Source organism: Malaclemys terrapin, chromosome 21 (assembly GCF_027887155.1).
Source record: "Malaclemys terrapin pileata isolate rMalTer1 chromosome 21, rMalTer1.hap1, whole genome shotgun sequence".
Lineage (NCBI taxonomy): Eukaryota > Metazoa > Chordata > Testudines > Emydidae > Malaclemys > Malaclemys terrapin.
In genome coordinates, this window is record NC_071525.1 from 6,132,393 (window position 1) to 6,159,504 (window position 27,112).

At 41.2% G+C, this 27,112-nt stretch overlaps 1 protein-coding gene across 2 annotated transcripts in view; it reads right to left on the bottom strand.

The window, feature by feature from the left end:
• OTUD7B (OTU deubiquitinase 7B) overlaps nt 1-27,112 on the bottom strand; it is a 71,566-nt gene that overhangs the window by 25,178 nt on the left and 19,276 nt on the right. Inside the window, exons 2-4 of one of the 2 annotated variants that reach the window (XM_054011296.1) lie at nt 15,179-15,329; nt 7,268-7,438; nt 5,657-5,872 (exon numbers count right to left, since the gene is read on the bottom strand). In XM_054011296.1, the coding sequence (XP_053867271.1) occupies nt 5,657-5,872; nt 7,268-7,438; nt 15,179-15,263 (472 nt within the window). In that variant the 5' untranslated portion in view covers nt 15,264-15,329. The remainder of the gene's footprint in view (nt 1-5,656; nt 5,873-7,267; nt 7,439-15,178; nt 15,330-27,112) is intronic. The other variant, XM_054011297.1, reaches the window with a different exon arrangement.

Here is a 27,112-nt window from a genome sequence, read left to right on the forward strand (position 1 = left end):
GCACATTTTTTCCTCCTACTGAATCACTGAGCATTGGGTGTGTTGGGTGGAATCAAAATTTAAAGTAGGTTAAGAGAGCAAAGAAATGAATAAAGAGGACAGCTTGGAAAGTGCAATTAAGAGAACTGGTGTCTATACTGAGGCGAGTTCTTTTAAATATTAATCATAGCTTCTGCTTTTTCACAGTTCTTGATTATATATTAAATAGTAGTTAACTCACCCCCTGATTCTCCTCATCAAGGCTCGGAAAGCCCACACAAAACGGATTTGACAGTCTGAACATTTTTACCTTTGAAATCTGACAGCTATGATGAGAGCCTATTCCCATGTACTGATGCATTTACAGTTAGCTCTCTCCTTGAACACGGGGCTTTTTCAACCTTTCAGAAAGTTACGTGAATTTAAGGCTCATATAAGATGCTGAGTGACAGCCCCAGAGACACAAGTCCTGTATCTATAGAAAACGTACAGTAGAGGCAATGGTGTAGCACAAACTTCACCGGCAACTTGACCAATGTGGCTTAACCCTTGAGGAACCATCTCTATGGAGTTAATTCCACATCAGGGCCCATTCAATCATTGGCCTCTCCACTGAGAATGCCAACAGAGGGTCCAATTAGCACAAAAGGCAGTCGGGGATAGAGGGGTGGGGTTTGCAGCATGGAGCACCTGACCAGCAAGAACTGGAGAGGCTATATATATTACAAATTCCGTGAGTGATCCAATCCCCAGAGAGCCATTAGAGATGCTTTTGAAACAGTATGGAACTAGCAATGAATCAGACTTAACCGTGAACCTCTCTCTAGTAACAGCCAGTCTAGCCAACAACATACTAGCCAGAATATTTGCAGAACCTCTGAAAGCTGAAAATGCATGATATGTAGTGCTTTGGAGGATGGCTTGGAGAAGCGTGTATGCATTTGTTTGAATATTAAACCTAGGCAAAAGGTAACACCCTGATAGAAAAAGACCTTTATTAAGGCCAGTGGAAGTCTTGTATTGATTTCTCTTATCACCCGTTAACAAATGGGAGGTTTCCATTCTGAGCATAAGACATCTGTTCGCCATTCACTCGCTGACTCTTCATCAGCAGGGTAAATTGCGTTCAATGACAGGACATGCTTCGTTCTAACCTCATCATACAGCAATTTCGAAGAGTCTGCCTACAGATGGCGAGTCACAGATGTATTACCCTAACTTATAAATAGAAGAAAGCAGAAGTTCTCTTGCCAATATGCGGTGGGGCTTTTTTAAAAAGCTACTCAGCATTGCTCAACTGATCTCCAGGGAGGACTGATGGTCGTGTGATTAAGGCCCAAGTCTGGAAGAGAAGATCTGGAGCCTGTGCCCAGCTTTTCCACAGTTTTCTATGCAACCTTGAGCAAGTAACTTCACCTCTAGCTGTACAGGAAGGAAAATACTTACAAGGTGTGTAGTAAGACTCAGTCCATTAGCGTTTATGAAGTGCTTTCAGGATGCTCAGAAGGAGAAATACTAAAAGGTCTGATTCTCAGGCCTGGTCTACACTAGGAAATTAGGTCGGTATAACTACATCGCTCAGGGGTGTGAAAATCCACACGCCCTGAACAATGCAGTTAAAATCAACCTAACTCCCCTAGTGTAAACAGTGCTAAGTGAGTTCTCCTGTTGACCTAGCTGCTGCCTCTCAGGGAGGTGGATTATCTGCACCAGAAGTCCCCAAACTGTGGGGTGCAGCCCTGTAGGGGGGCATGGAGGAAAATTCGGGGGGACACAGTGGGCCCAGGCCAGTCCCCATGGGGTCAGGGAGGGAGCACCATCCAGCCCCGCCCCCAGCCTCAATTCCCGTCCCCGTGCCTGGCCCCATCCCCAGCCTTGGAGCAGTTCTGCACCTAGCCGGGGTCCCAACTGCCAGGTCCCACCACAGCCTGGCAAGGGCTTTGTTCCCGGCCCCAGACCTTCCCCTAGCTACGATCCCCTTATCCTGTCTGCGTCCCCTCCCCTCCTGAAGCAATGGTGCCGCTCCTGGCCCTGGTGGAGTGGGAAGGCGAGTTCAGGGTCGGTGGGGCCATGACCCTCAAAAGTTTGGGACCACTGACCTACACCACCAGGAGAACCCCTCCCGTTAGCGTCGGTAGCGTCTTCACTGCAGCACTACAGCTCTGCATTGTTTTAAGTCTAGACAAGCCCTCAGTTACAACAAGGCCTGTTTTCACCACTCTGGCAGTGTAAAGAAGCTTTAAAGTGGTTGTCAATTACACTGCCCTTTTACACAACCAGTAGAGCAAAGGGTCCTTTATGTAACTGAGAATTAGACCTTAAGCTTATGTCATCCACTAACGATACTGCACACTAACCTCACAATAAAGGAATTAATTTAAAATCTGATAATGAACCTCAAGTGTTGTTCTGAATTAACAGGTTTCAGAGTAACAGCCGTGTTAGTCTGTATCCGCAAAAAGAAGAACAGGAGTACTTGTGGCACCTTAGAGACTAACAAATTTATTAGAGCATAAGCTTTCGTGGACTACAGCCCACTGCATCCGAAGAAGTGGGCTGTAGTCCACGAAATCTTATGCTCTAATAAATGTGTTAGTCTCTAAGGTGCCACAAGTACTCCTGTTCTTCTCTTTGTTCTGAATTAAGTTTGGAACATTTGAAATGTTGTTTAATACACAGGATATTTCTATATTAAAAACAAATACCTACAGTATTTAAGTTAAATAAATACAGACTGTAGTTGTATTTCATCTTCAAAGCGCCTTCTAGACATCTATTAATTCAGTCTATCACCCCTCCAATCTGATAGAAATTACCCTATTACACTCAAGGGTCTGGCTCCAGCTCTATTGAAGTCAATGGGAATCTTTCTACTGCCTATACCCATAGTAATTCAGGAAAGAATCCAGGAGTTCTCACTCCCAGGTCATTGGTCTAACCACTAGATACATAACGTGCTCTAGAGTATATAAATTCTGCAAAATTATTGGAATAAAATATATTTGAGTTACCCAGTTACATTTTGAAATAAAATTCTCCTCAATCATGTGTGTGTCAACACACATTCCAGATTTAAAAAATGCATATCTAATATCCATCTAGATATGACCCCAGGCTAGGATACATGAAATTTATTCTCATTAGAAAGAATGGCTTCACTACTGCTGAATGGCAAAGCCACAAGTAACAATATCACCCATATCAAGTGTCAATTTCCAAAACCTCAGAATATTTATTACAGACACACTCAAGCAGATTCGGTCTAAAATTTGACCTACCTTAAAATGTATGTTATCTACTGAGGAAAAAGTCTTTTATTTAGAAATGTGTATCGGTGGTGCAGGCAAAAAAGGACGAGGTAAAGTGCAGAGAGGTTTAAAAAATAAAATTCACACTGCAAGGGGGTGTTAGAACCAGATTAGAATTTGGAAAACTTTATCTCCAAGTCTTCTGCCCAGATCCTTTTAAAAAGAGGATGATTTTGAAGAAATCTCAAGTTTATTAGCTTGAGTCACCCAGATTGTAATAAGCTTCTAAGACATCAGAGTTCACTAGTCCCCTTCTCCTACTTTATTCAGGGTTTCCCACACCCCACCTCTAGTGCTTTTATTACAGCAGTCCAGTATCTGAATTAAGCATCCACTACGGAGACGTAGGATCTACCCTGTGCGCACACATAAAGCATGCCTACACTGCTGGTGGTGATTATATTTGACACAAATTTTCTGGCTGTTGGAGTGTGGAGATCAATGTCTATCATGCTGACCAATACCGTCTCATTGTTTCTTTATACTCTGTCTATTTGTATCCATCTGTTGTCTCTCGTTATCTTAGATTGTGAGCTCAAGGGCACGGACTGTCTTTGTTCTATATATGTACAGCACCTAGCACAATGGGATCCTGGTCCACAACTAGGGCTCCTAGGTGCTTCAATATTACAAATAAATAATAATACACAATACATGTTGGCTTATACATTTCATGCTTCCACCCTCTAGAAAGCCCTGGTAATGTGTGTGCGTCCCCTCATACACAAACCAAATCTTACTTGCAGACTGCACTGTAACCTTTTATCAATAGTGAGACAGGGAAATAGTGTGCTGAAACCATAAACACATCTGCACTCACTATGGGCTTGTCTACACTACCCGCCAGATCGGCGGGCAGCGATCGAGCCAGCGGGGGGTCGATTTATTGCGTCAGAGGCGATAAATCGACCGCTGAGCGCTCTCCTGTCGACTCCAGTACTCCACCAGAACGAGAAGTGCAAGCGGAGTCGACGGGAGAGCATCAGCTGTCGACTTACTGCAGTCAAGGCTCCGCAGTAAATAGATCTAAGTACGTCGACTTCAGCTACGCTATTCACGTAGCTGAAGTTGCGTATCTTAGATCGACCCCGCGCGGTAGTGTAGACAAGCCCTATGAGGTACGTCCTCCGGGAAACCGAAGTTTAGCACGCAGCTCTACTTGCACTACTTATGCATCAGTTTCATGTGTATTTTCAGGTTGCTGCACTAAGGTAGTTACCATGCATCTTTTTCCAAATCGTGCATTTTAAAATGTATTGACAGGCATTAATTGTCACCTGCTATTATATATATTGGGTAAAAACCTCTCCCTCCTTTCTCACATCAATCACTGAAGAAATAGTACACAGGAGAAATGAAATCTTAAGTGAGGGAGAAGTAGGGAGTACTGCTGGGCAACTGTGATGGGGCATCCACCCCACGCTGGCCTGTAAGGGGTTAATGAGCCCTAGGGAGGCTGCGCAAAAAGCAGCCAATAGGAGGGGTGTCTGTGCAGAGCAGCCAATCAGGGCCTGGCAGGCCCATATAAGAAGAGCTGCAGGGCAGAGCAGAGTCAGTAACTGCCTGGAGCTCAAGGAGGGAATATCAGGCTCCTAGCAAGAGGAAGAGTGCCAGCACCCTGGACAGAGCAGAGCAGGGACCAGGGACGCTAGAGAGAGCTCCTGGCTGGCTGCTAAGACCGGCCCGCTGAGGCCCTGAGGTAAGGGTGAAGGTGCTGGGGCCGCAGGAAAATGGCCCAGGGAAATGTACTGTGAGGCTGGAGGGGACACGAAGTGGCTGCCATCTAGAGGGGTCCCTGGACCGGGACATGGAGTCGTGAGCGGGTCCAGGTTCCCCCCCCCCCCCCCCCCCCCTGACGGGGTGACTGAACAGTTGGACTGCAGTTCTGGCCCCCCAGGAAGGGTGGGCAGCAGGTTGTGGCATGGCCAGAGAGCTGTGTCATGAAGAAGATGCTGCGAACTTTGGAGTGACGTGGGTCCAGGAGCAGAAGCGACGGCAGGTGAGACACCACCGGGAATGGGCGTACCAACCTACGGGGCTGACCCCCAAGACGACCAGCAGGAGCCCCGTCACAATAATATTTAGAAATAACATGAACAGATCACATACATACAGTGCCTACACACAAAAACAAAGTAGCTTTAAGCCTGTTTAGGGCCTTCTCTCTTAACTCTATGGTTTGTTTTCATGCTTGAGAGGGGATCAAACAACTTTATCCTTCGTAGATACGGAGTGCATCATCCCTATAACATGTTCCATTCTTTACAGCCAGAAGCGTGTAAACCAGAGCATTCCAACTGGCAATGGCACAAATTGCTACCGCTGCACCAAAACAGTGTTAAGAACAAAAATATCAGGGTAACACTTACCAGCCTGTTCCAATGCTACCAGCATCGACTGCTCGATGAGATCTCGCTCAATGAAGCTGCGAAATTCCTCTGTGTACACGGTGAGATCGGGTAACTGGAAAGTGCAAATGGGCATCTCCAGCAGATGTTCACTGCTACCATTGCTGGAGACGTGGGAGCGGGCCAAAGAGACAATGGTGGAGCTAGCATGGGAAATGCCCCGAGAGAGACGTTTCTCTGAAGCAAGAAAAGAAACAAAACATTAAGATGTGAAGATAAGGCCTATCCGTATTTCCTGCACCACTTTCCCTTGAAGTAAAAGCATTTTACATAGTCTTCAACTAGCATTTTAGTTTTGTGGCAAGAATCTGAAGTGCTTTAGCATATACAGGGGCGGCTCTAGCTTTTTTGCCGCCCCAAGCACAGCAGGCAGGCCGCCGTCGGCAGCTTGCCTGCGGGAGGTCCCCGGTCCCGCGGATTCAGTGTACCCACTGCCGAATTGCCGCTGAATCCGCGGGACCGGCAGATCTCCCGCAGGCAAGCCACCGAAGGCGGCCTGACTGCTGCCCTCGCAAGAACCAGCAGGACACCCCCCATGGCTTGCCGCCCCAGGCACGCGTTTGGAGCGCTGGTGCCTGGAGCCGCCGCTGAGCATATAGAATTGACATGCACTTCTAATTCCAAAAGGGAAGGAAGGGAAACAAAAACTGGGTTGTGGAGAAGGACCATAACCTACTCGTTAAACCACAGGTCTCTTGACTCTGTCCTAAGTTCCACTCCCATCTCTGCCCCTACCATCAGCATGGGACCCTGGACAAGTCATTTCATTTCTCTATGCCTCAATTTCCACATCCAACACTGAAGTTAAAGCCTTCATCAACCAGGAATTAAGGCTTAATTCATGAAAGTGCTTTGAGATCCTCAGATGGAAAGTGCTACAAAAGTGCAAAGCAACTTCAACGAAAGGATTCTCAGACCCCTCACAAATTGCCCGGACTGTACAGAGCCTCACTATCAGTTAACAGCAGCCTGGACTAGTGGCAGGTAAGGAACAGCACTGTTTTAAAAGACCTAGAAGGGGTTCCAGCTTGAAGATTAAAAAGAAGAGGCAACAACTCTGCTCTGGATCCAGCACTCAAATACAGCTTATCATCAAATAACCACTTGAAGACTGACTAGGCCCAGTTTCCATGCTTCACTTCCAAAAAGGCAAAGCCAATGGAAATGGGCAGCAAACATGGTTTTGTGCCACCTTTTGCAATCTGTGAATTCTGGGCTGCTACAGGTGCTGAAACAGCCTCTGACATAAGTCAGAATGGCCCCTGGTTGCTCAAATTCTCTGACTTTCAGGATCTCATCCTCGGCTGCCTATAGACAGCAATGCAGCCCTGAATCCAGCAGTGCACCCTATGCTGAGGCTTGTAAGGAGTAGCTTAGGATCACTTCTAGTGGCCCTATAATGCGTGTCTGCATCAGGGGAGTTTTCCCCTTCCTAGATTCCATCCCCTATATTGCCAAAGCAGGGGACAGCATCTGTCCCACTGTATTTTAAAAAGGCTTTCATTCTCCTTTGACACATGACTGAGCGTGAATATGATCCAGTTGAAAATCCATCTAGAAATATTGCTTTACCTTGAATAATGTCATCTTGCCGCTGGAGCGGTGGCCGCACCGGTCGAGCAGCTTCTTTTTCCAAGGATTTAAAGTTGCGCCCTTCGTTGAAGGAATGCGGCAGGTTCCCAGCATGCACTTGCCTCAGCTGTTCAAAGTCACTTAGTGCTGCATTCACATCCCAGTTTTTACCTAGTTTGGAAAGTAGAATGAAAACTCTCAGCATTAGAGACAGAGTTAAACCACTTTTGAAACATAGGCCCCAGAGGAATGCCTTAAATGCAATTTATCAACCTGTTATCAAAACACTAACCCTAACCTGGAAATAAACCATGAAGACCATGTGATGAAAACAGCCACCAAGCCTACAGTTCAATAGTACTCAATTTCACACCTTGAAAGATGCCTATTGTGTCTGTGAAGCTGCACTGATCTTCAAACTTCCTTCACACTCACCAAGCACTTCCTATGCAGACCAGTTGGTCAGCTGATTGAGGTCATACTTAATATTGTTTTGTAAGTCTCTTCTACTGTATTTAAGAAACGTATTACAATGTAAGCATCAACTGCTCTCCAATAAAGCGCACAGCACACAGCTTTCCATTCCTCATCCACATTAGTGCAGGGCAACACTAGGACCAAAGAGTCATGCAAAGCCAAATTCAGTTCTTTTAAAAGTTGACAATTTATTTGGAATTTAAGGTTCTGATCATTCATGTCAGGGAGAGAAAAGAGATTTCTCCCAATAGGAGACCAAACCAAAGTACGAAAGCATGAAGCGTTGCCAGCCACACCAGTTAGCTGGAACATAGAAAAATCAGATGCACTAACTGAATGAGAAACAATGTAGCTGAACAGCAAACTCAGTGGGATTGACTGTATCGTTAAAGTAAATCCTCTTCATTTTAACACTATCCACCAATCTGAAACGATCACAGATAAGATTTATCAATATAAAATTAAACCATGTAAATCTTTCAGTATGCAATAAATTGACCTTTTAGAAACAAATTGTCATTTTAGATATAGAAAAAACAGATGCCACCAAGTGGGTTATTATGTACGTTGAACCTGCAATAGAGAGGATTTATTAATTATCTAGAATCTTAACACATTGTTTATTTACTGCTTTAAAAGAAAGCCAACACACGCAGTACATTCACTACAAGAAAAACAGTTACATCGCTGACTGTCCATGATCTATTATAAGCCAAATCAAAACAAGGTTCACAATCTCTAATTTCCTAAGGCAACATGCTTCTGAAGTGTTTAACTTCTTCTGAGGGATTTAATTGATAATGTTTAGTGACTGACTCTGCACAGCAATCTGCTTGCAAATGATCCACTTTTTTGAGTCAAGCTTTTTATTTAAAAGAACCAGCATCAGGAATTTCCTGACCCATTAAATCAAAATGTAATTTGCAATCACAAGTCAAAATCTGCCTCACTCGCAAACATACAAACCCAACAGTTTCTACTGTTACATTGCTCAAACTTCTGAGCCCTTGAGGTAATACACATCTGTGAAGACTCAACTATTATTACAACTTCTGAATTTCTATATTAGCCAAACAATTCACCAAATCTCCCACCCCCTCCCCATTTTCACCAATGAGACATTAAGTTTATATGGAAGATCCCATGGGATGCCAGTTGTGAGGATTCTTAAGTATTCACAGATTTACAGTGAAGTTCTGCTTCCTAAAAGCAAAATCAATAGCTAGAGCTAGTGTATTTTGTTTTTTAGTCGACTCAGCATTGAATGACTTCGTTATTCTAAATGCAAGATGGAGACTGATACAGCTGTTCAGTGAAACCGCTGCCCAAACTAAGTTTTCACCAGATTTGTGTTATAAGATGAGGCTGTTGGTCAAACTTCATTTATATTTAAAACAAGTGAATAAACTGTGAAGTCAGCTAAACTAGTATTAATTCACACAGTAACTCCCCTGCATAAAAAACCAAAATATGAGAGAGCCTAGGGACTTGTTTTTGGCTTCAAGTAGAAGCTGCAGGAACTCAGCACCTTTAAATAAGGCCTTACGCACATGCCCTGAAGATGAAACTCTAGCTCTGTCAGACTTAGGGCTTGTCTACACTACCCACCGGATTGGCGGGCAGCAATCGATCCAGCAGGGGTCGATTTATCGTGTCTAGTCATAGATGCAATAAATTGACTGCTGAGCACTCTCCCGTCGACTGCGGTACCCCACCGGAACGAGAAGCACAAGCGGAGTTGATGGGAGAGTGTCAGCTGTTGATTTACCGCAGCGAAGACACCGCGGTAAGTAGATCTAAGTACGTCAACTTCAGCTACGCTATTCACGTAGCTGAAGTTGCGTGTTTTAGATCGACCCCACATGGTAGTGTAGACAAGCCCTTAAGGAGAAAGGCAGAGTAAAGGGCCCTGTCCACAGACGTATGTCTGTAGGGACTGAGACAGACAAGATAGGTGAGGGTAATATCTGCTATTGGGCCAACTTCTGCTGGTGGAAAGGACAAACTTTCAAGCATCACAAAGCTCTTCTTCATTTCTGGGGAAGGTAACTAGAGTGTCCAAGCTAAATACAAATTGGGATAGATTAAGCATAAGGGGATTCACACATGAAGGAGATCACTTAAAAAAAATCTGTCCCATTTTATATTTAGCTTTGATACTCTGGTTACCATCCTCACACCTGAAAAAGAGCTCTGTGAAGTTCAAAGCTTGTCCCTTCCGCCAACAGAAGTTGGTCTAATAAATTACCTCACCTACTTTGTCTCTCTAATATCCTTGGACCAACACAGCTACAACAACACTACAAACAAATATGTAAGTATTGGCAACCCAAGTCTTCCAGCCAACGATAGCTGCTAGGTTAAAATACAAGGAGAGGAAGTTTGATTTACATATAAACAAACAAAGACTATAAAGGATTTTAGAGATCAACACTAAACAGCTTAAAAACTAAGACCAGCAACCACTAGATTGTTTATTGTAGAGTATCCTCTTACAAAAAATAGCCAGTTATTCTGACATCATTGAGACTGCCTGAAATAATGGTTCAAATTTTCTATTTGAATCAGACTGACACCTACTGAAAATGTTATGAAAAGAAATTGTCACGGTGTTTCTGCTCATAAAGCCTCATCTGCAGTTAGCAGCAATTAAATTGGGTTAACAGCATTCTTCAATATTGAGCCATTCTAAGTTTTAGAAATAATTACTAATTTTTGAAAAGCAAAATTTGGAATTTAACCTGGAGGAGATAAGTGTGCTCATTTCTGTTACTACAATAATTCTGTTACCTGCTACCGCATGGACAATTTTATATTTGGCTGCTACAAACTGCATTTCTCCTTTCTAAATAAAAGCCTGCATGAGAACTGATAAAATTTAGTTCAACTACACAAGTGCCTGGTAACCACCCCCAGATATGATCAACTGCTCACGTTTTACTTTAAATTAATAGTTCAAGAACTAAAAAGTTGTCCACATATACTGAAAAAGTCGGAGACAAAAATTTACACCAACCTTGTAGTCCATATGCTCACAATTGTAAGAAACTTCACATATGTAATACATCACTACCATACAAACTGATGAGAGCAGATATGCTAACTCAATAGATCCTATACAAAAAACATTACAGCTCCTTCAGGTCATCAGCATTATACAGTACAATGAACTGTCTAATATAAGTAGATTTACACAACTCTACTCCAGACTCAAGTTTTATTATTGAAAAAGTACATTTTATCTTATGCATAAAATATTGAACTAGACAAGGCTGGGAAGGAGCCAGATAAGGAAGCCAAGAAAAACTCTGGTTATGATATTTTATATTATCTTCAGGGTGTCCTACAAACTCCCAGACTATTTGGAAGAGAGCTGTCCCTAGATTAGCAATAAAGTCTTAGATTTAACCCCACCACAACACTGCCATTTTTAATCTACCACCAATAATATCAGATATTTATATAAATAAACTCTTACTATAACACATTAGCAAAGTAATTTAGAGAGATAAGATGAGTGATGTAATATCTTTTATTAGACCAATTTAATAAAAGATATTACCTCACACACCTTGTCTCTAATATCCTGGGCCCGAGACAGCTACAACAACACTGCTTAAAGTAATTTTGGTAGACATGTAAATAAATATTGTCGAAACTAAATTTTGCATGCAGTTATTTTGGAGAAAAGGGTGCTCCACTGGGCACTACTGTTTAAATATTCTATTATAACTTAATATACATGGCTGTGAATGAGGCTAAAGTAAATTTTCATTGAAAACTGAGCGTGGTTTAAAGTAGCTCATACCCATATGGTTTCTGAAAGCAAATGGCAACATGAATTAATCCAATTTCACACAGACTGCATTGACATCTGAATAACCAGACTGAAAATAAAGGGGTATTCCAGAGGTTAGAACTTCAGTGGAGACGAAAAGGAAATTCACCATGGACAACTGAGATCTGTCAACTATTTCTGCAGAATATTTTGTTTCTGGAGGCCACAAAAAGAAAATCTAACAGTGCACATTCTAACTGGAAGACAAAAGAACTTAAAACATTAAGCATGGATGATCTTGCCAAATGACGCGTTTTCCAGATTCTTCATTTTTTAATTGAAATCCTTACACCTGAAACTTAACACCAGGTCTTGCCAAGCCAAGCCATTTACACTTAACAGCATTAGTAAAGTTAGATTCTAATCCAGCTACAAAGCCGGTATAAAAAACCTGTAGCTGTGCGTCTGGGTGTAGGAAAGGTAATAATTAAGATACAGGACAATGTGTAATCAGAGTCAGACAGCTTGAAATTCATATGTTCAGCTCTGTATAGTGGACACAAGCATATCGCTCTTTATACACAAAAGGGGCCATGCTGCATACTTTCAGCCTTCTTAAATTGTCAAGGTTTTGGAAAATTTAACTTTATAAAATATTCCTATTCCAAAAGAACACAGCAGAACCATAGGAATCCCCCCCCCCCCCCAAAATCAGCCTCGCTGCCTTGCCCCAGCTCTCAAACATTGATCAGCAAATGCAATTAAATAAGGTTTTGTATTAACAGACTACACACTGCATAACATCTCACTCTAAGGTATCGCCTTCCTATTCATCCACACAGCTACAACTCTTATCACCTCGCATCTCGATTACTGCAACATTCTTTTCCCTGGTCTTGATAAATGCAATCTTGTCCCCATCATATCCATTCACAATGCTGCTGCAAGGATAATTTTCCTACCTGGCGCTTTAACTATGTCATTTTTCTCTTTGCATCCCTCCACTGGCTCCCTGTTCTCCATCACATCAAACATAATCTACCTGTCTTCACTTGCAAGGCCCTTCACGGCCTATTCCCAACCCTACCTATCATCTCTCATTCAGTATCAAAAAGTCAACTGTCATCAGCCTCCATCACTCACTTGTTAAATATTCAAACAGGCAACCTCATGCTTTCTTCCATGCTACTCCCCACACTTGGGAGGAGTGCCTCAAACATCCACAAAACAAACTAATTTTCTTTCAAAAAGTCATCTCAAAACTCTCCTTTGCTGCCATGCCAACAGAAAGACTGGACAACATTTAGATGGATTGTGTGCTGAGACCACAGTCTATCATGCTAACCCACATGGTCTTATTGCTTCCCTGTACTTCCCTGCTGGTCTCTCTGTAGCCCTCTGTTATTTCATCTTATACTTAGATTGTAAACTCAAGGACTATTTTTGTTCTGTGTTCATACAGTGCCTAGCACCACTGATCCTGGGCCATGTCTGAGTCTCCCAGGCACTATGATAATGCAAATAAAAAAAAACAGATAAGACTGCAGTTGTTCTGCTAGTGCATTATGAAAATTAATTAAGATTACAGCTGTCAAAATAAATAACCTCACAAGTATTAGAATGGGAGAGAAAAATCATAAAATACCTCTCCGTCCCAAGCTCAAATATTTCCCCTGAAAGACAACATTCAAAATCCCTAAATGAAACACGAACTTAAATTAGAAACCAGAAGATCTATAAACACCACAAAACCCACACTCGACAGACTTCCTTCTAGACAATATTACCATCTGTAAACACAAAGTGAAATCCTGGCTCCAGTAAAGTAAATGGGAACTTTGCCCATCACCCAAAGTAATCTGAAGAGCAAAAGCTCTCTATATATGAGTATGAGCCAACCCTCAGCCCTCGAGGGGCATTATCAAGGGGGAAAATGGGAGCTAAGAGGTGAAGCAATTTGCATCTATACGGACAACTTTAGGACCTGCACCTCATTACTGTTGTAGCTCCAAAGTGGTAGTAGCCGCAGAGAAACTAGTGCAAGTTGGGTGTAGATGTTCTCTAAGTGGGCTACATGACAGCAGTAAAAACACTGGCAGCTGGTCCCTTCTTTGTTAGCACCAGTAGTAAACTGACAACATGTCCCATTAAAGAACAAAAAGCAGTTGCATCCTAGCATCATAACTTGATTTTAACTTTAAAAAACCCACACCTACCCGAAACTGGAATTTTTAAAATATCTATAGTTAAGGTTGACAGTGGTTGGGAGAAGACTTGCTCATTTTCCCCCTCAATACTCTGCTACCAGGTTGAAAGTGTTTATAAATATTAGATGGGAGACTGGACTGAAGTGTGATGTCATTTTAAACAGCTAAAATGATAAACAGAGTTATTTTCATAACAAAGATAGACTATTAACCTACACCAGTGGCTCTCAACCTTTCCAGACTACTGTATCCCTTTCAGGAGTCTGATTTGTCTTTTGTACCCCAAGTTTCACCTCACTTAACAACTACTTGCTTACAAAAAATCAAAAAATACCAAAAAGTGTCCCAGCACACAATTACTAAAAAACTGCTGACTTTCATTTGTACCATATAATTATAAAATAAATCTACTGGAATATAAATACTGTGATAAACAAGTCATCGTCTGTATGAAATTTTAGTTTGTACTGACTTTGCTAGTGCTTGTTGTGTAGTCTGTTGTAAAACTAGGCAACTCTCTAGATGAGTTTATGCACCCCTGGAAGACCTCTGCGTACCTGCAGGGGTTTGTGTACCCTGGTTAAGAACCACTGACCTACACTATGCTCCTCTGAAAAAAACAAAAATTGCATGCTATCAGAATGCTACGTAGGCAAGAGCTAATATTAATACACTGATAAGAAATGTAGAATTAATGTAAAGAGAAATAGCTGTTCCGAACTAGATTTTACAATTCAGATTGTATTTGCTTTGGGATCTGTATGTCTAAAGCACAACACATCCCCACGGTTGTATACATTTTCGGAAGCTGCAATTTTTTTTAGGATAAAAAGCTGTCCGATTACTAAATGCATGGAAAGTTACTAATCTGAGAGATGAGACAAGTTTACTGCATTTGTATAAAGTCTTAATCCAAGATCAAGGTTAGGGCAAAGTAATAAGAGTAATAGCAGAAAAGTTTGCAAGGGAGTAGTTCAGAGGCAAAAAGGGCACAAGTGAAATTCACACCTTCACAACACAATCACTCACAAAAGTCTGAAATAGCCATATGGTAGAGTACATTGAAACTACACTAAAGGCTCTTTTTCCAGTACAATTTGTTCAAGCTTTAGAAAACACCTCTGAACAGATTTTTTTTTTTTTTTTTAGCCCTTTAGATGGTTGCTTATGGTGTGCACCATGCAAGAATAAAAGGCATATTCCAACACTATACTTTTGTTTTATGCATTCTACCCCTAGCAATCATTTGAGGTTCGTTACTGTAGTGCCCTGGAACATGAGATCAAGCCAAGATTTCACTAACTGTGCTATAAAGATAATCTTAATATGTGTAGTACTACCCCCACTGACAACCTACCTGCCACTCTCTCGACTCCTTTTTCTATCATTTATACCAATACAAAACCTACTAAAGAATTAACTGTTCCTACCCCATCACTCACTCTTTACCTTCAAGTAGGTCTCTGGCCAGTCCTGGCTCCGCCCCCGTTGAGCGAACAAAATCCGACAAGACGACATCCATATCCAGGGTCATGTGATCATGAATTCCTTGCAGGCAGTTGGAAACAGCTGGGACATAGATCAAAGCTTAGTCTTCAATCTAAGAATGAAATGTACACAGCTCATGTTACAAAGTATAAAATAATTAGCCTGGCAATGCAGGCTATGAGCAAACTGGGAAGTATCCAATATCAGATGGTTCAGTCTCATCTTTTAAAAACTCATTTTGTTTCAGGATTATAGGTGGCTGCTTGCCTGACTGTTCACTAATTGATAGCGAATATGAATTATGTTGCTATTCCTGTTTCCTGGAACACAACCCTAATTGTTTCAATACACCTAAATTATGTGACAGAAACCCTAATGGTTTGTGATACCAGAACTTTTTAACTAAACCTAAATGGGATGTTATCCAAAACCAGAAACACAGTGGCAAAGAATATTCAGTGTACAGATAAGTGGCTTTACTAACTAAAAGAATATAAAAGCTGACTCACTTAAGAAAAGCCATTCCTTTAGTCAGTTGGACTTTTATTTCAAAAGACTAGACAAGTAGTTAGCAAAATAAATTAGTTTATCTAGAGAATTTGCGGAAAGGTTTTCTTATCTCAATATCTGTACTGAGAGCAGTACATCCTTGACCTCTCCTCTAGAGACATTCTTCTTCAAAGCATGTTTGTAATTCACAAGAAAAAAATTAGAACAAACCGATTTTCATTACTAGATGCAGTCTGTACAAAACAAACTACTTTTCAGGTTAAAAAATTATCCTTCCTTTGGACTAAAATAGTTTACCAATCAAACTCTGTACTAGGAAGAAACCATTTCAGCATGCACTTGCTTTAAAAAACAAACCATGAATAAAGCTATGAAATAGCCAGTGAACAGCTTCATTTGCAAAACTTTCCAGTTACAAAACCCTCCAAGTCCACCTTGTAAAGACAATGATGTACTTCAGCTTGGTGGAAATATGAATCAGCTTAGCAGCCTTTGTAATTTTCCGTGCAAGATCTCTTTCTACCCCTAGTCACTACTCTCCTCAGTGAAAGGCCTCTGGAAAGAGGTGTACCAAAAAAAGATCCTTCCAATGGCTAAATCTCTTCCTACGAATCAAACAAACAAGCCAGTCCTAAAAATTTAAGTCCAGATGCAAGATTTATGTAAGCAGTTCCAAAGAGTTGAAGTCACATGTAAGGTGTGTGCTTCTACTTATACATACAAATCCAGATTTGCTACGTTCCTCTAGGTAAAAATTGAAGTATGCATCCACAGAAGTTTGGACCAAGCAAATATCCTGGAGAGATTAAGCAGCACTGTAGCTAAGCGGCTAGATTCAAACCTTTATTTTCAGGCAATATAAACAGTTTGAAAATTTCATTCTAAACTGAAACTTGGCATACAAATCAGAGGGGGAGGGAAGTGCGTGTAAGGTTGATTAAGATAAGATATTTCCAGTACTCTACCAAGACAGACTAACCCATTTACCCTACCAAAATGTCAAAAGTTTCTAGGCCTATGAAAGATGAGCAAAACTGCAAAATGGCATAAAGATCTCAAACTAACTAAAGTAAGCAAACATTAACTTCGAATTTTGTGTCTTTTTTGTTATCTTAATGTAATTGTATGTTTGCTAATCACACATGGATTAATTTCACACATGGAAAAGCCACAATATTTATCATAACTTGTGCAATTTCTGGACTGTCCTCATTTGTAGGCCATAAAAACATTAGCATATGCAAGTATAAAACAATTTTTTTGCTGGCAATATGTGGGGACCCTTGCTGTGGTTATGGTAATCAGGTATAGAAACGTCTCTACATTCTAGCTCTGGGTCACACACTCGTATCCTTTACATGCCACCTAACCTCTGACAGATGCTATATTCAGTGTTTACACAGCTTTTAGATGAGAGTTTGTGTATTGCTGGAACCAAAGATAATCTCATATTTCCTTTTGATGGTTTCAGCAATTTTTTAAAAAGTTACATAGCAAAGCACTGACCTTTGAAATGTAGAAAAAAGCAGCAAAAACAGCCTACACCCATTCACCCAGAGCATTTACAGTTGCTTAGAAAACTCCCTCATGCAAACGAATGGCAATACCTCAGAAGCGAAACAGATGGAAAACTTCAGTTCCGAAGACACAGTAATGAACTTTAAGCAGACTAATTGCCAGGGTTCAAACGAAGAAACATCCACACCCTCATTAGTTTTCAGGTTTTGTGTTTTTATGTAACACATCTACATGTGGTTTCACCATCACTATGGCTACAGCGAGGACAAACTGGAGCTGCACCATGCAGACTAGAAGTCACTATTTCATAATCCAGACAAAACTAGACCAAGGCCTCAAAATTCTGTTTAGGATAAGAGTGCTTTCTACTCACCACACCAATGCCAAATATTTTTACAACAAATACCTGAAAGAATTGAAGCACAAGCACACATGCTGGCCTTAAAAGCAATAGCTCATACGGAGATTAAGGTCAGAAGAGACTGCTGTAGTCAACTAGTCTGACATCCTGTTTAGCAAAGGCCATCAAATTTCACCCAGTAATTCCTACATCCAGTCCAATGACTTGTAGCTGAACTACAGCACATCACTAAATCAAGCCTGGATGTCTTTCTTAAAGATGTCAAGTGAGGGAGAACCTACCATATCACTTAGTGAATTGTTTCAACAGTTAATTACCCTTACAATTAGAAATGCACACTCTGATTTGAATTTGACTAGCCTCAACTTCCAGTCATTGCTCTTATTTCTTTAACTGCAAAATTATCTGATTGCTTCACAAGTGTTAATATATTCATCCTCAACACCTCCTGTGAGGAAGAGAACTACCCCACCCCCTTCTTTCCCACCCCCCAATTTAACAGATAGACAACCAAAGCACAGAGATTTGGTGGTTGATTCAAGGTGACACAGGAAGCTTGTGGCAGATCTAGGATCTCCCGATTCCCAATCAATGTCTTAAAACACAAGAACTACCACCTCCTCATCTACACATATTGTCTAAAGCAGATTATAAATAAGATTAGCTCAATTGAGGAATGTAACCCATGAGTATGGTTTCCTGCTTGCTGTAAAAGCAACAAACACTAATGCAAAAAAGTGTTAGGACTGGTTTTAACATACACAACATTTACACCAGTGGACGCTAAGTCCTTTCTGTGCTTCACAGGGAACATTTTGTTTTAATCTCTTTCCTTCGAAATCCACATGGGAATGGGTCAGCATAATGTTAAGATTCTGTTTAAAACTGGTTTTAAACAAAATGTAAGTGTCTTTTTTATTTTAAATGTACTTTTCACCATGTATGCAGTTTTACCTCGCACACTGCATTCATCCTGCGTAATAAAAGTTAGTTCAGTCAGTTTCACTTTCAAGACATGTTAGCACAATGCTGAAGTACTGACCACAACCAAAACACTGAAGTGGGTTAAACACAAATAAACATCTCACTATTTTTTTTTTTAAATTCAAAGTTAAGTTATTTTCCATCATGTGTTTTTTAAAAACCAAAACGTTTTACAAGGCCCACCTTTTGAAAATAAACGACCCAATCTCTCCCCCATTAGTGTTTCTCTGTTAGATTCAGATGACTAAATGTAAACAGGATCAGAAAAGCTTCAGATAAATCAGTATTTGAGACTTGTTTTATTATTGGCTTCAGCTTTTGCTATACCCTAAATATTATCGTAATTCACTTTCTGAACCCAAATTTGCCTTGAATGAGATGGGATACCATCACTTCCGTTTAAAGTGAGCCAACACTGAAGTTAAACCAGACAGTCACAACAGAGATTAACCTCTACCACCTCAAGTTCCTCACTAATTCCCAAGCGATTGTTTCCAGCACTGTGTAAACTCGACAGTCTCTCTCTCTCACCAACAGAAACTGGTACAATAAAAGATATTGCCTTACCCGCCTTGTCTCTTAAATATCCTGGGACCAACATGGTTACAACACTGCATGCAGAGATCAATATCAGTCTCATTCACTCATTGAGAGATAGTGCTACCACCTCTTAAAATGAAAACAAACAAAAAAAAACCCCATCTTTCTGATCACATACAAAATATAAGAGGAGGAATTACTGACAAGTCACAACATTTACCCACACTCAGATTAAAAGGAACTGATGAAGGCTTTCCTACAGCCAACACATTCACACCTAAAAAAGGTTTCAGAGGGGTAGCCATGTTAGTCGCTATCAGCGAAAAGAATAAGGAGTACTTGTGGCACCTTAGAGACTAAGGCCTTGTCTTCACTTACCGGAGGGTCCGGCGGCACGCCATCGATGTTCTGGGATCGATTCCGGAAGTGCTCACAGTCAGCGCCGGTACTCCAGCTCGCCGAGAGGAGTACGCGGCATCGACGGGGGCAGACTTCCTGCCGCGTCTGGACCGCGGTAAGTTCGGACTAAGGTACTTCGAATTCAGCTACGTTATTAACGTAGCTGAATTTGCGTACCTTAGTCCGATTTGGGGACTTAGTGGGGACCAGGCCTAAGGCTATGTCCTCACTAGGGGGGGGAGGGAGGGGTTGATTTAAGATACGCAAATAGCGTAGCTGAATTCAACGTATCGGCTGTGAGGACAGCAGCAAATTGACCTCCGCGGCTCCCCTGACGACGGCGCTTACTCCTACCTCCGCTGATGGAGTACAAGCGTCAATTCGGGGATCGATTGTCGCGTCCCGACGAGACGCGATAATTCGATCCCCGAGAGATCGATTTCTACCCGCCGATTCAGGCAGGTAGTGTAGACGTAGCCTAACAAATTTATTTGGGCATAAGCTTTCATGGGCTATGAAATGATGATGAAGTGGGTTTTAGCCCATGAAAGCTTATGCCCAAATAAATGTGTTAGTCTCTAAGGTGCCTCAAGTACTCCTCGTTCTTTATATCTAAAAAAGTTGTTACTCTTAATAAGCCATTATGGGACACCACGATTTTCTTGTCTTTCCTTGCCGTTTCACCTTTTACAATGGATACTTCGTTTATTCTACTTCTGCTATAGAAAGCAGACATCTTGGGATACCCAGTTACTACTATACTGTACCCCTACTTACTACACAGGTCAACCTCATTTAAGGACTGGCATACAGACAAACCGCAACAGTTTAAAATCAGATTGAAAATGGATTCAGTGACACTGGGGCAAACCTTTATGTGGACACACATACTGATCTAAAACTGGTTAGATGTGTTTAGCTTGCACCTCTAAGTTTGCTAATACAAGCTAAACCCACATAAACCAGGTTTAAATCCGATTAGGAGAATCCACAGAACCTTTTGAACCAAATTTAACTGAATAGATTTAAAAAAAAAAAAAAAAAAAATCACACCTTTAATTAAGCCAGTGGGTAAATTGAATTTAGACAAGGGCCTAAACTGCAACTCCAAGCTGCGCTGTAACTAGGTCCCCCAACACAGTAGCTTTTTGTATTGTGGAGGGGACCAAAGTGCCTTTGACAATGAAACAGCTGTGCCGGACTGTATAAACGCAGCAATGCTCAGATGCATTTATTTCTTGTATCAACAGTACCAATGGAAGTGCCACACACACACAGCACTTACAGGTCTTTCAAGGTTCATCAACTCCAGAATTCATCCTTGTCAAGATTCCAATGCAGTGAACATTTCAGATGCAGTAACAGAGTTGAGAATAAAGCACAGGAAACGGCATCAGACTGCTTTAGCATGCTGCGCTACCTCAGCCGAGACCATTTAAAAAAAACAAAACAAAACACAAGCTTTTGTTAGCTTCTGAATGGCCAGAAGGATAAGCTTGCATTGTAATAGGAATAATAAAAATAAGTGAGGCTTTGTTTTTTCTTCCTGTCAAATGCAGGATAGGCAAAAACAAAAACAAAAAAAATCTTCTTATGGACACAAACGAATAGTACTGGCAAAGTGATGAATATAGCTTCCTTGATCTTCAGACAAACACATTCAATACTTCAGAAAGATGAACAAATGGTGTTGCCATACAAGTGAAGGGTGCTCGGTAAATATTAAGGGACTGGGGAATGCTTCCTCTTGTTTCTGCCACCAGTAATAGGAGTAGGTCTTCAAAACCAACTCTAAATGCAACAGCTGAACATAAACATCCTCCCGCAAAGTTCTTTATAGAACCTATTTTCCTTCTCCAGTTGACGTGTCACGTTCTCTGAAGACCCCATGGCCTAGCAGTTTGCACCTAAAGGCAAAGGCGTTTACTCCAAGGTTTCTTTACACCACTCCGGCAGCATAAATGGGCCTTAAAGTGAGGATATGTCTACACTAAGGAGACTATGGGTATGTCTATACTTACCTCCGGGTCCGGCGGTAAGCAATCGATCTTCTGGGATCGATTTATCGCGTCTTGTGTAGACGCGATAAATCGATCCCGGAAGTGCTCGCTGTCAACGCCGGTACTCCTGCTCCGCGAGAGGAGTACGCGGAGTCGACGAGGGAGCCTGCCTGCCGCGTGTGGACCCGCGGTAAGTTCGAACTAAGATACTTCGACTTCATAACATAGCTGAAGTTGCGTATCTCAGTTCAAAGTGGGGGGGTTAGTGTGGACCAGCCCTACGAGGCCACGTGTTGGCACAACGCCATAGCATAGATGCAGCCTACACCAACAGGCGTTTCCGTCAGTATAGGAACACCGCCTTCCCAAATGAAGTTAGCTATGTCAATGGAAGCCCTCTTTCGTCTACATAGATGTGTCTCTGCCGAGGCTTTTGTTGCAGAGCTACATTGGTATTTTTCTTCCATACCCCTCACCAACATACCTATGCTGATATATTTTTCAGTTTAGACCAAGCCTTAGAGTAATTATACATATAGTGACAGATTCTAAGGCCAGAAGAAACCACTGTGATCATTTATTCTAGTCCTACAGCCTATGTTATACAGGAGGTCAAACAACCCTGAAATAATTCCTGTTCAAATTATACCATCTCTTTCTTTAAAAAAATCCAATCTTGATTTAAAAGATGCCAGTGATGGAGAATTCATCACAACACTTATCTGTACACAAACCTGCATTAGTTTAATTAAATTGGCTTAAGTAAACCAGCGCAAACTCCTGTGAGGACAATCATTTCAGTATAAAAGCTCGTCTGTATACAGAAATTGTATTGTGAACTACACTTGTACAGTTAAAGCAGTACAACCTCCCCTTCTCCCCCCGGCGGGATGCAGCACCCTCTATCAGTATAGCTTTCCCTGTACAGGAAAAGGAATAAAGCTAAACCAGTCTAACTGCTTCCACACTAGATGAGCTGGTATAACTATTTTGGTAAAAAAAAAAAAAAAAATCACATCCCTATGCAAAATATTTGTACCAGTACAAAAAAACTGGGTAAAAGAGTAGTTTGTTTGGTTTAACTTAAATGTGTTCCTAACCAACTTCAGCAAATCTGAAGAAAATCAGTCTTAGGCCATGTCTACACTGGGCTCACAGCGGCACCGCTGTACCAATGCAGCTGCACTGCTGTAAGATCGCTCGTGTAGCTGCTCTATGCCGACGGGAGACCGCTCTCCCGTAGTCTAATAAAAACACTCCACTAGTAGCAGTAGCTATGTTGACGGGAGAAGCTCTCTCACCAACATAGCATTGTGCATACTACCACTTATGCCCGCAAAACTTATGTCACTAGGGAGGTGTTTTTTCACACTCCCTGAGCTACGCAAGTTTTGCCAACGTAAGTGGTAGCGTAGACATGGCCTTACTCTATCTCAGGGATCGGCAACCTTTGGCACGCGGCCCTTCAGGGAAATCCACTGGCGGGCCGGGCCGGTTTGTTTACCTTCAGCATCCGCAGGTTCGGCTGATCACAGCTCCCACTGGCCGTGGTTCACCGTTCCAGGACAATGGGGGCTGTGGGCAGCGGCGTGGGCCGCGGCGTGGGCCAAGGGATGAAGAATGAAGGAAGGAAGTATACGTGACTAAAAAGGATGCATTTCTGATTACAATCAACATTGCTTAATTTTAAGGAAAAGTCATCTTGATCTCTTTATCAATGTTTACGTCAAACAGTTGATGAAATTCAAATAGTGACTCATAGTTAGTGAACTCTTACTTTGCAGTCATCGACACAGCAATACATTCGGTTGAAGAAAGATTCACATTGATGCAGCAAATTAAGTCAGTATTTGGCTTCCTACATGATGTTTACAGTTTGCAAAATACAACACCAAAGCAAATTATGGAACATCGCTTGAATCTGGAGCAAGCTTTGCAACATGTTGAATCCAAAGATATTGATGCCGTTGACTTGTGCAATGAATTGCAAGCTACTGCAAGACGAGTCCAAAAGAGCGCATCATCGCAAGATGTATTGAACGTCATATGGGAAAATAAGCTGACAGATCGTGTCCCCAACACAGTTACTGCTCTTTGCATCCTCTTGACTCTCCCAGCTTCTGTGGCCAGTGGTGAGCGAAGCTTCTCAAAGCTCAAATTGATAAAAACATACATGCAAACATCAATGTTGCAACAAAGCCTTGTTGGGCTATCTACTTTGTCAATAAAACATGACATTGCTCGCAGCATTGACTTGGAGGAACTTGTTTCTAAATTTGCTAAACTGAAAGCATGGAAAAATAAATACTAAATTGTAACATGTTACTCTGTGACAATGTATTGTGTATAATGTATGTAATTTATTTTAAGATCCATGCTATGTTGTGCAAAGTGAAAACAATAATGTCAACCCTGTCAGGTTATTCATTTATTTTCATTAAGTATGTAGACTAAATAATGAAATTAATAATTTTTCAAGCCGAACGTGTATTAATTCTAATGAACAATGCCACATTATGCAGTATTCATTTTTGAAAGTTTATAATAAGCAATGCTACGAGGGGGAAGGGGGGCGCAAGGTGGAAGTTTTGCCTAGGGCGCAAAATCTCCTTGCACCAGCCCTGCCAATACCTGCTCTAGCTTATAAAAGAGAGTGTCCACATAGGCATTTACATCAGTTTAGTTATACTAGTTTTAAATTAACACTCTAGGTTATACCAGTGTAACTCTGTGTAGATAAAGCCTTACACCCCTTTAACAATGCCAGAACTGTGTAAAGGGGCCTTAGCGTAACTGAGAATGAAATCAATAGTCTTTAGTACCCAAGGCATAATTTGTTTCCCTGGATGCTATGACCCAAGCATGTAACTACAGAAAAATTTAGGGTGAAATTTAAAAAGCACTTAAGTCACTTAGAATCAGGGTCCCATTGGAAGTCAATGGGATTCTCAATCGTAAGTTACAAAGGCACTTTTGAAAATGCCACTCTAAATTTTTTATTTATTCTTACAATGTTTTAGTTTGCTTTATTTAGTCTGACTGGCTTTTTATTTTTTTTAGTTTCTTTGATATTACAACAGGTTATAATTCGTCACATTTATGATTTCTGATTTGCAAAACTGACTGTATAACCGACATTCAATTGTTACATGTTATCCTTCTGAATTCTACAAATACTCAACATATTTAATAGTTGAGAAAAAATATTTTTCTATTTGACTACTTACATTTTAAGTCTTTTGGGGAAGAGACCATTATAGGTTTATAAACTGTGTAAGCTATAGTGCTGTGTGTGTGAAAAAACGGGTTTCCGTTTTTGTGTAAAACGGAAATAATTTGAAAACACAGTTCTCAAATTCTCCTTTTGTGGGGTCCAATGCATTCACTGTCTTAAAGGCCTGTGGTAAAATTCCTAACTGATAAAATGACAGGTTTCAGTGGGCTGTAGTCCACGAAAGCTTATGCTCTAATAAATTTGTTAGTCTCTAAGGTGCCACAAGTACTCCTGTTCTTTCTTCTAACTGATAAAATACACTTTGGCAGAAACAAGCATCCCAATGATTTGGGCAGGTTTTTTCCTACAGAATTTTTTCTTCTAGTGAACATTTGCCAAGTTCCATATTCTTTTGGGAGATCTGAAAATATCCCATTGATGCTTCCCTTGAATATGTTTCTCTCTACTCATTTAATTTCACTGTTGAGCTTTCCAGGAATAAGCAATTTATTTAAACATTAAGGGAAGCATGCTGGCTTTCCAAATTATGTTTTCAGACAGCCATAAAAGGCAGTTCCTTAACGCATTTTCCCCCCCGAATCAGGATGTTTGTTATTTTGAAACACTTTGAAATGATTCCCACTAATGTAAAGGTTTAGCCTTGGAAGCTATAAGCCCATGTCTGTATTACGGACAGCAATGACACTGCAGCTGCTGTAGCACCGTAACGTAGATGCTTTCTCCAGCGATGGAAGTGTTTTTTCCCCATTACTGTAGGTAATTCACTACTCCAAGCAGCAGAAGAATTCTTTCATTGACCTAGCTGCATCTACACCCGCAATCAGGTTGTCAGAGCTCTGGGGTGTGAATTTTTCACAACACTGAGTGCTGTAGCTATGTCAACCTAACTTTTAAATATAGACGAGACCTAGGTTTGGTTTACAAAGACACCAGAATCAGTGAAGCTTCATAACTGATGACACTAGATATATTAAAGAAGTATTTCAAGGAATTTCAAAATGGGCATCAAGTATATGCACCAGGTGAGAATTCCTTACAATAACCCTCCTTGCTGTGAAAAGACCCAGCGGTTCCCTCCCAACAATTCTTTGCCTAGAAACAAAAGGCTCTTATCCACTCCTTTTTGGTACTGATTTTAAACCCTTTGCCCAAAGAATCCAGGATGAACACGCAGATAAAATAATCAAAACAGTCAAACACAATGCCCCCTGGGGGCACCTGCTTTGTAAATAGATTTCTGAGACCAGAGCCATCAAACATTACAAATCATATCTATTTCACCCATAGGTTAGATACCTGTGGGTTTCTTGGTTCAGACTTGGTTGTAGTGCCAGATACTTTCATGTTTAAAGTTGGCCAGCCCATCTAAAAACAGGAGTGGCAACTACTTCACAGAGTAGTTGGGATACTTAATTCATTAATATTTACAGCGCTTTGAAATCCTCATTTGGACTATATAGAATGGTGCATTATTGATTTTACCCTAGAGGGGGAGCCCTATACACAGAGGTTGAAGAATTTAATTCTGAACTGGACCTTACAGGAGGTGTTTACCTTCCATCTGGAAACTTGCATGGAATAAGGACTTCAGTAATCAGATCACCTGAGAAGTAAAGAGCTGCATCAGGAAGTCAGTGTGAAAATACTTCCTATGATTTGAATGGCACAATAAATAGAAGCTTTCCAGACTGCTTTAAATGTATAGCTATAGGTCCATTACTTATCCTCAGATACTGTTTTCTGAAATTATTTTAGATAATATGCTTTTTGTGGCAGGAATAGTCTTCCAGCGAGTCTGTACAGTTTCTAGCACTTAAGGTGCAACTGTCACATAAATACCACAACCAGACCTTCAGATTTGTAAGAGCTGTAAATCCAAGTGATAGTATCCTATTTCTCAATGAAAAGACACGGTATATTGGTTTTGGGAGACCTTAGCATACATGACATTACAATCTACACAAGTTAATGTTTCTACAGTTATTTCCACTCCTTCCTAGCCAGCTCCACCTAAATCAGCCTTTCGTTTGTAGACAATTTAAGGAAGCGCTTTGCATTCCAGACAAGCAACTTGCAGAGATCATTCTAGTAATTAAATTAAATGGGCCATTGGGCCTTCAGTTCCTAAACGTTATGGGCTATTACTGTTTCCTCTGCTTTGGTCCTCTAGTCTCTATCCTCATTTTCAGCCGTTACTAGCCTGGTTCTTTCCTTCTAATGCAATTCCCCTCCAATTTGCTCTGCTCCCCTTCCAGTTTTGGGGTACATCCGCTCTAGAAACACTGCGGCTGCGCTGCTGGAGCATGGACACTTACAGCAGCGATGGAGTGGCTTCTTCTGTCACTACA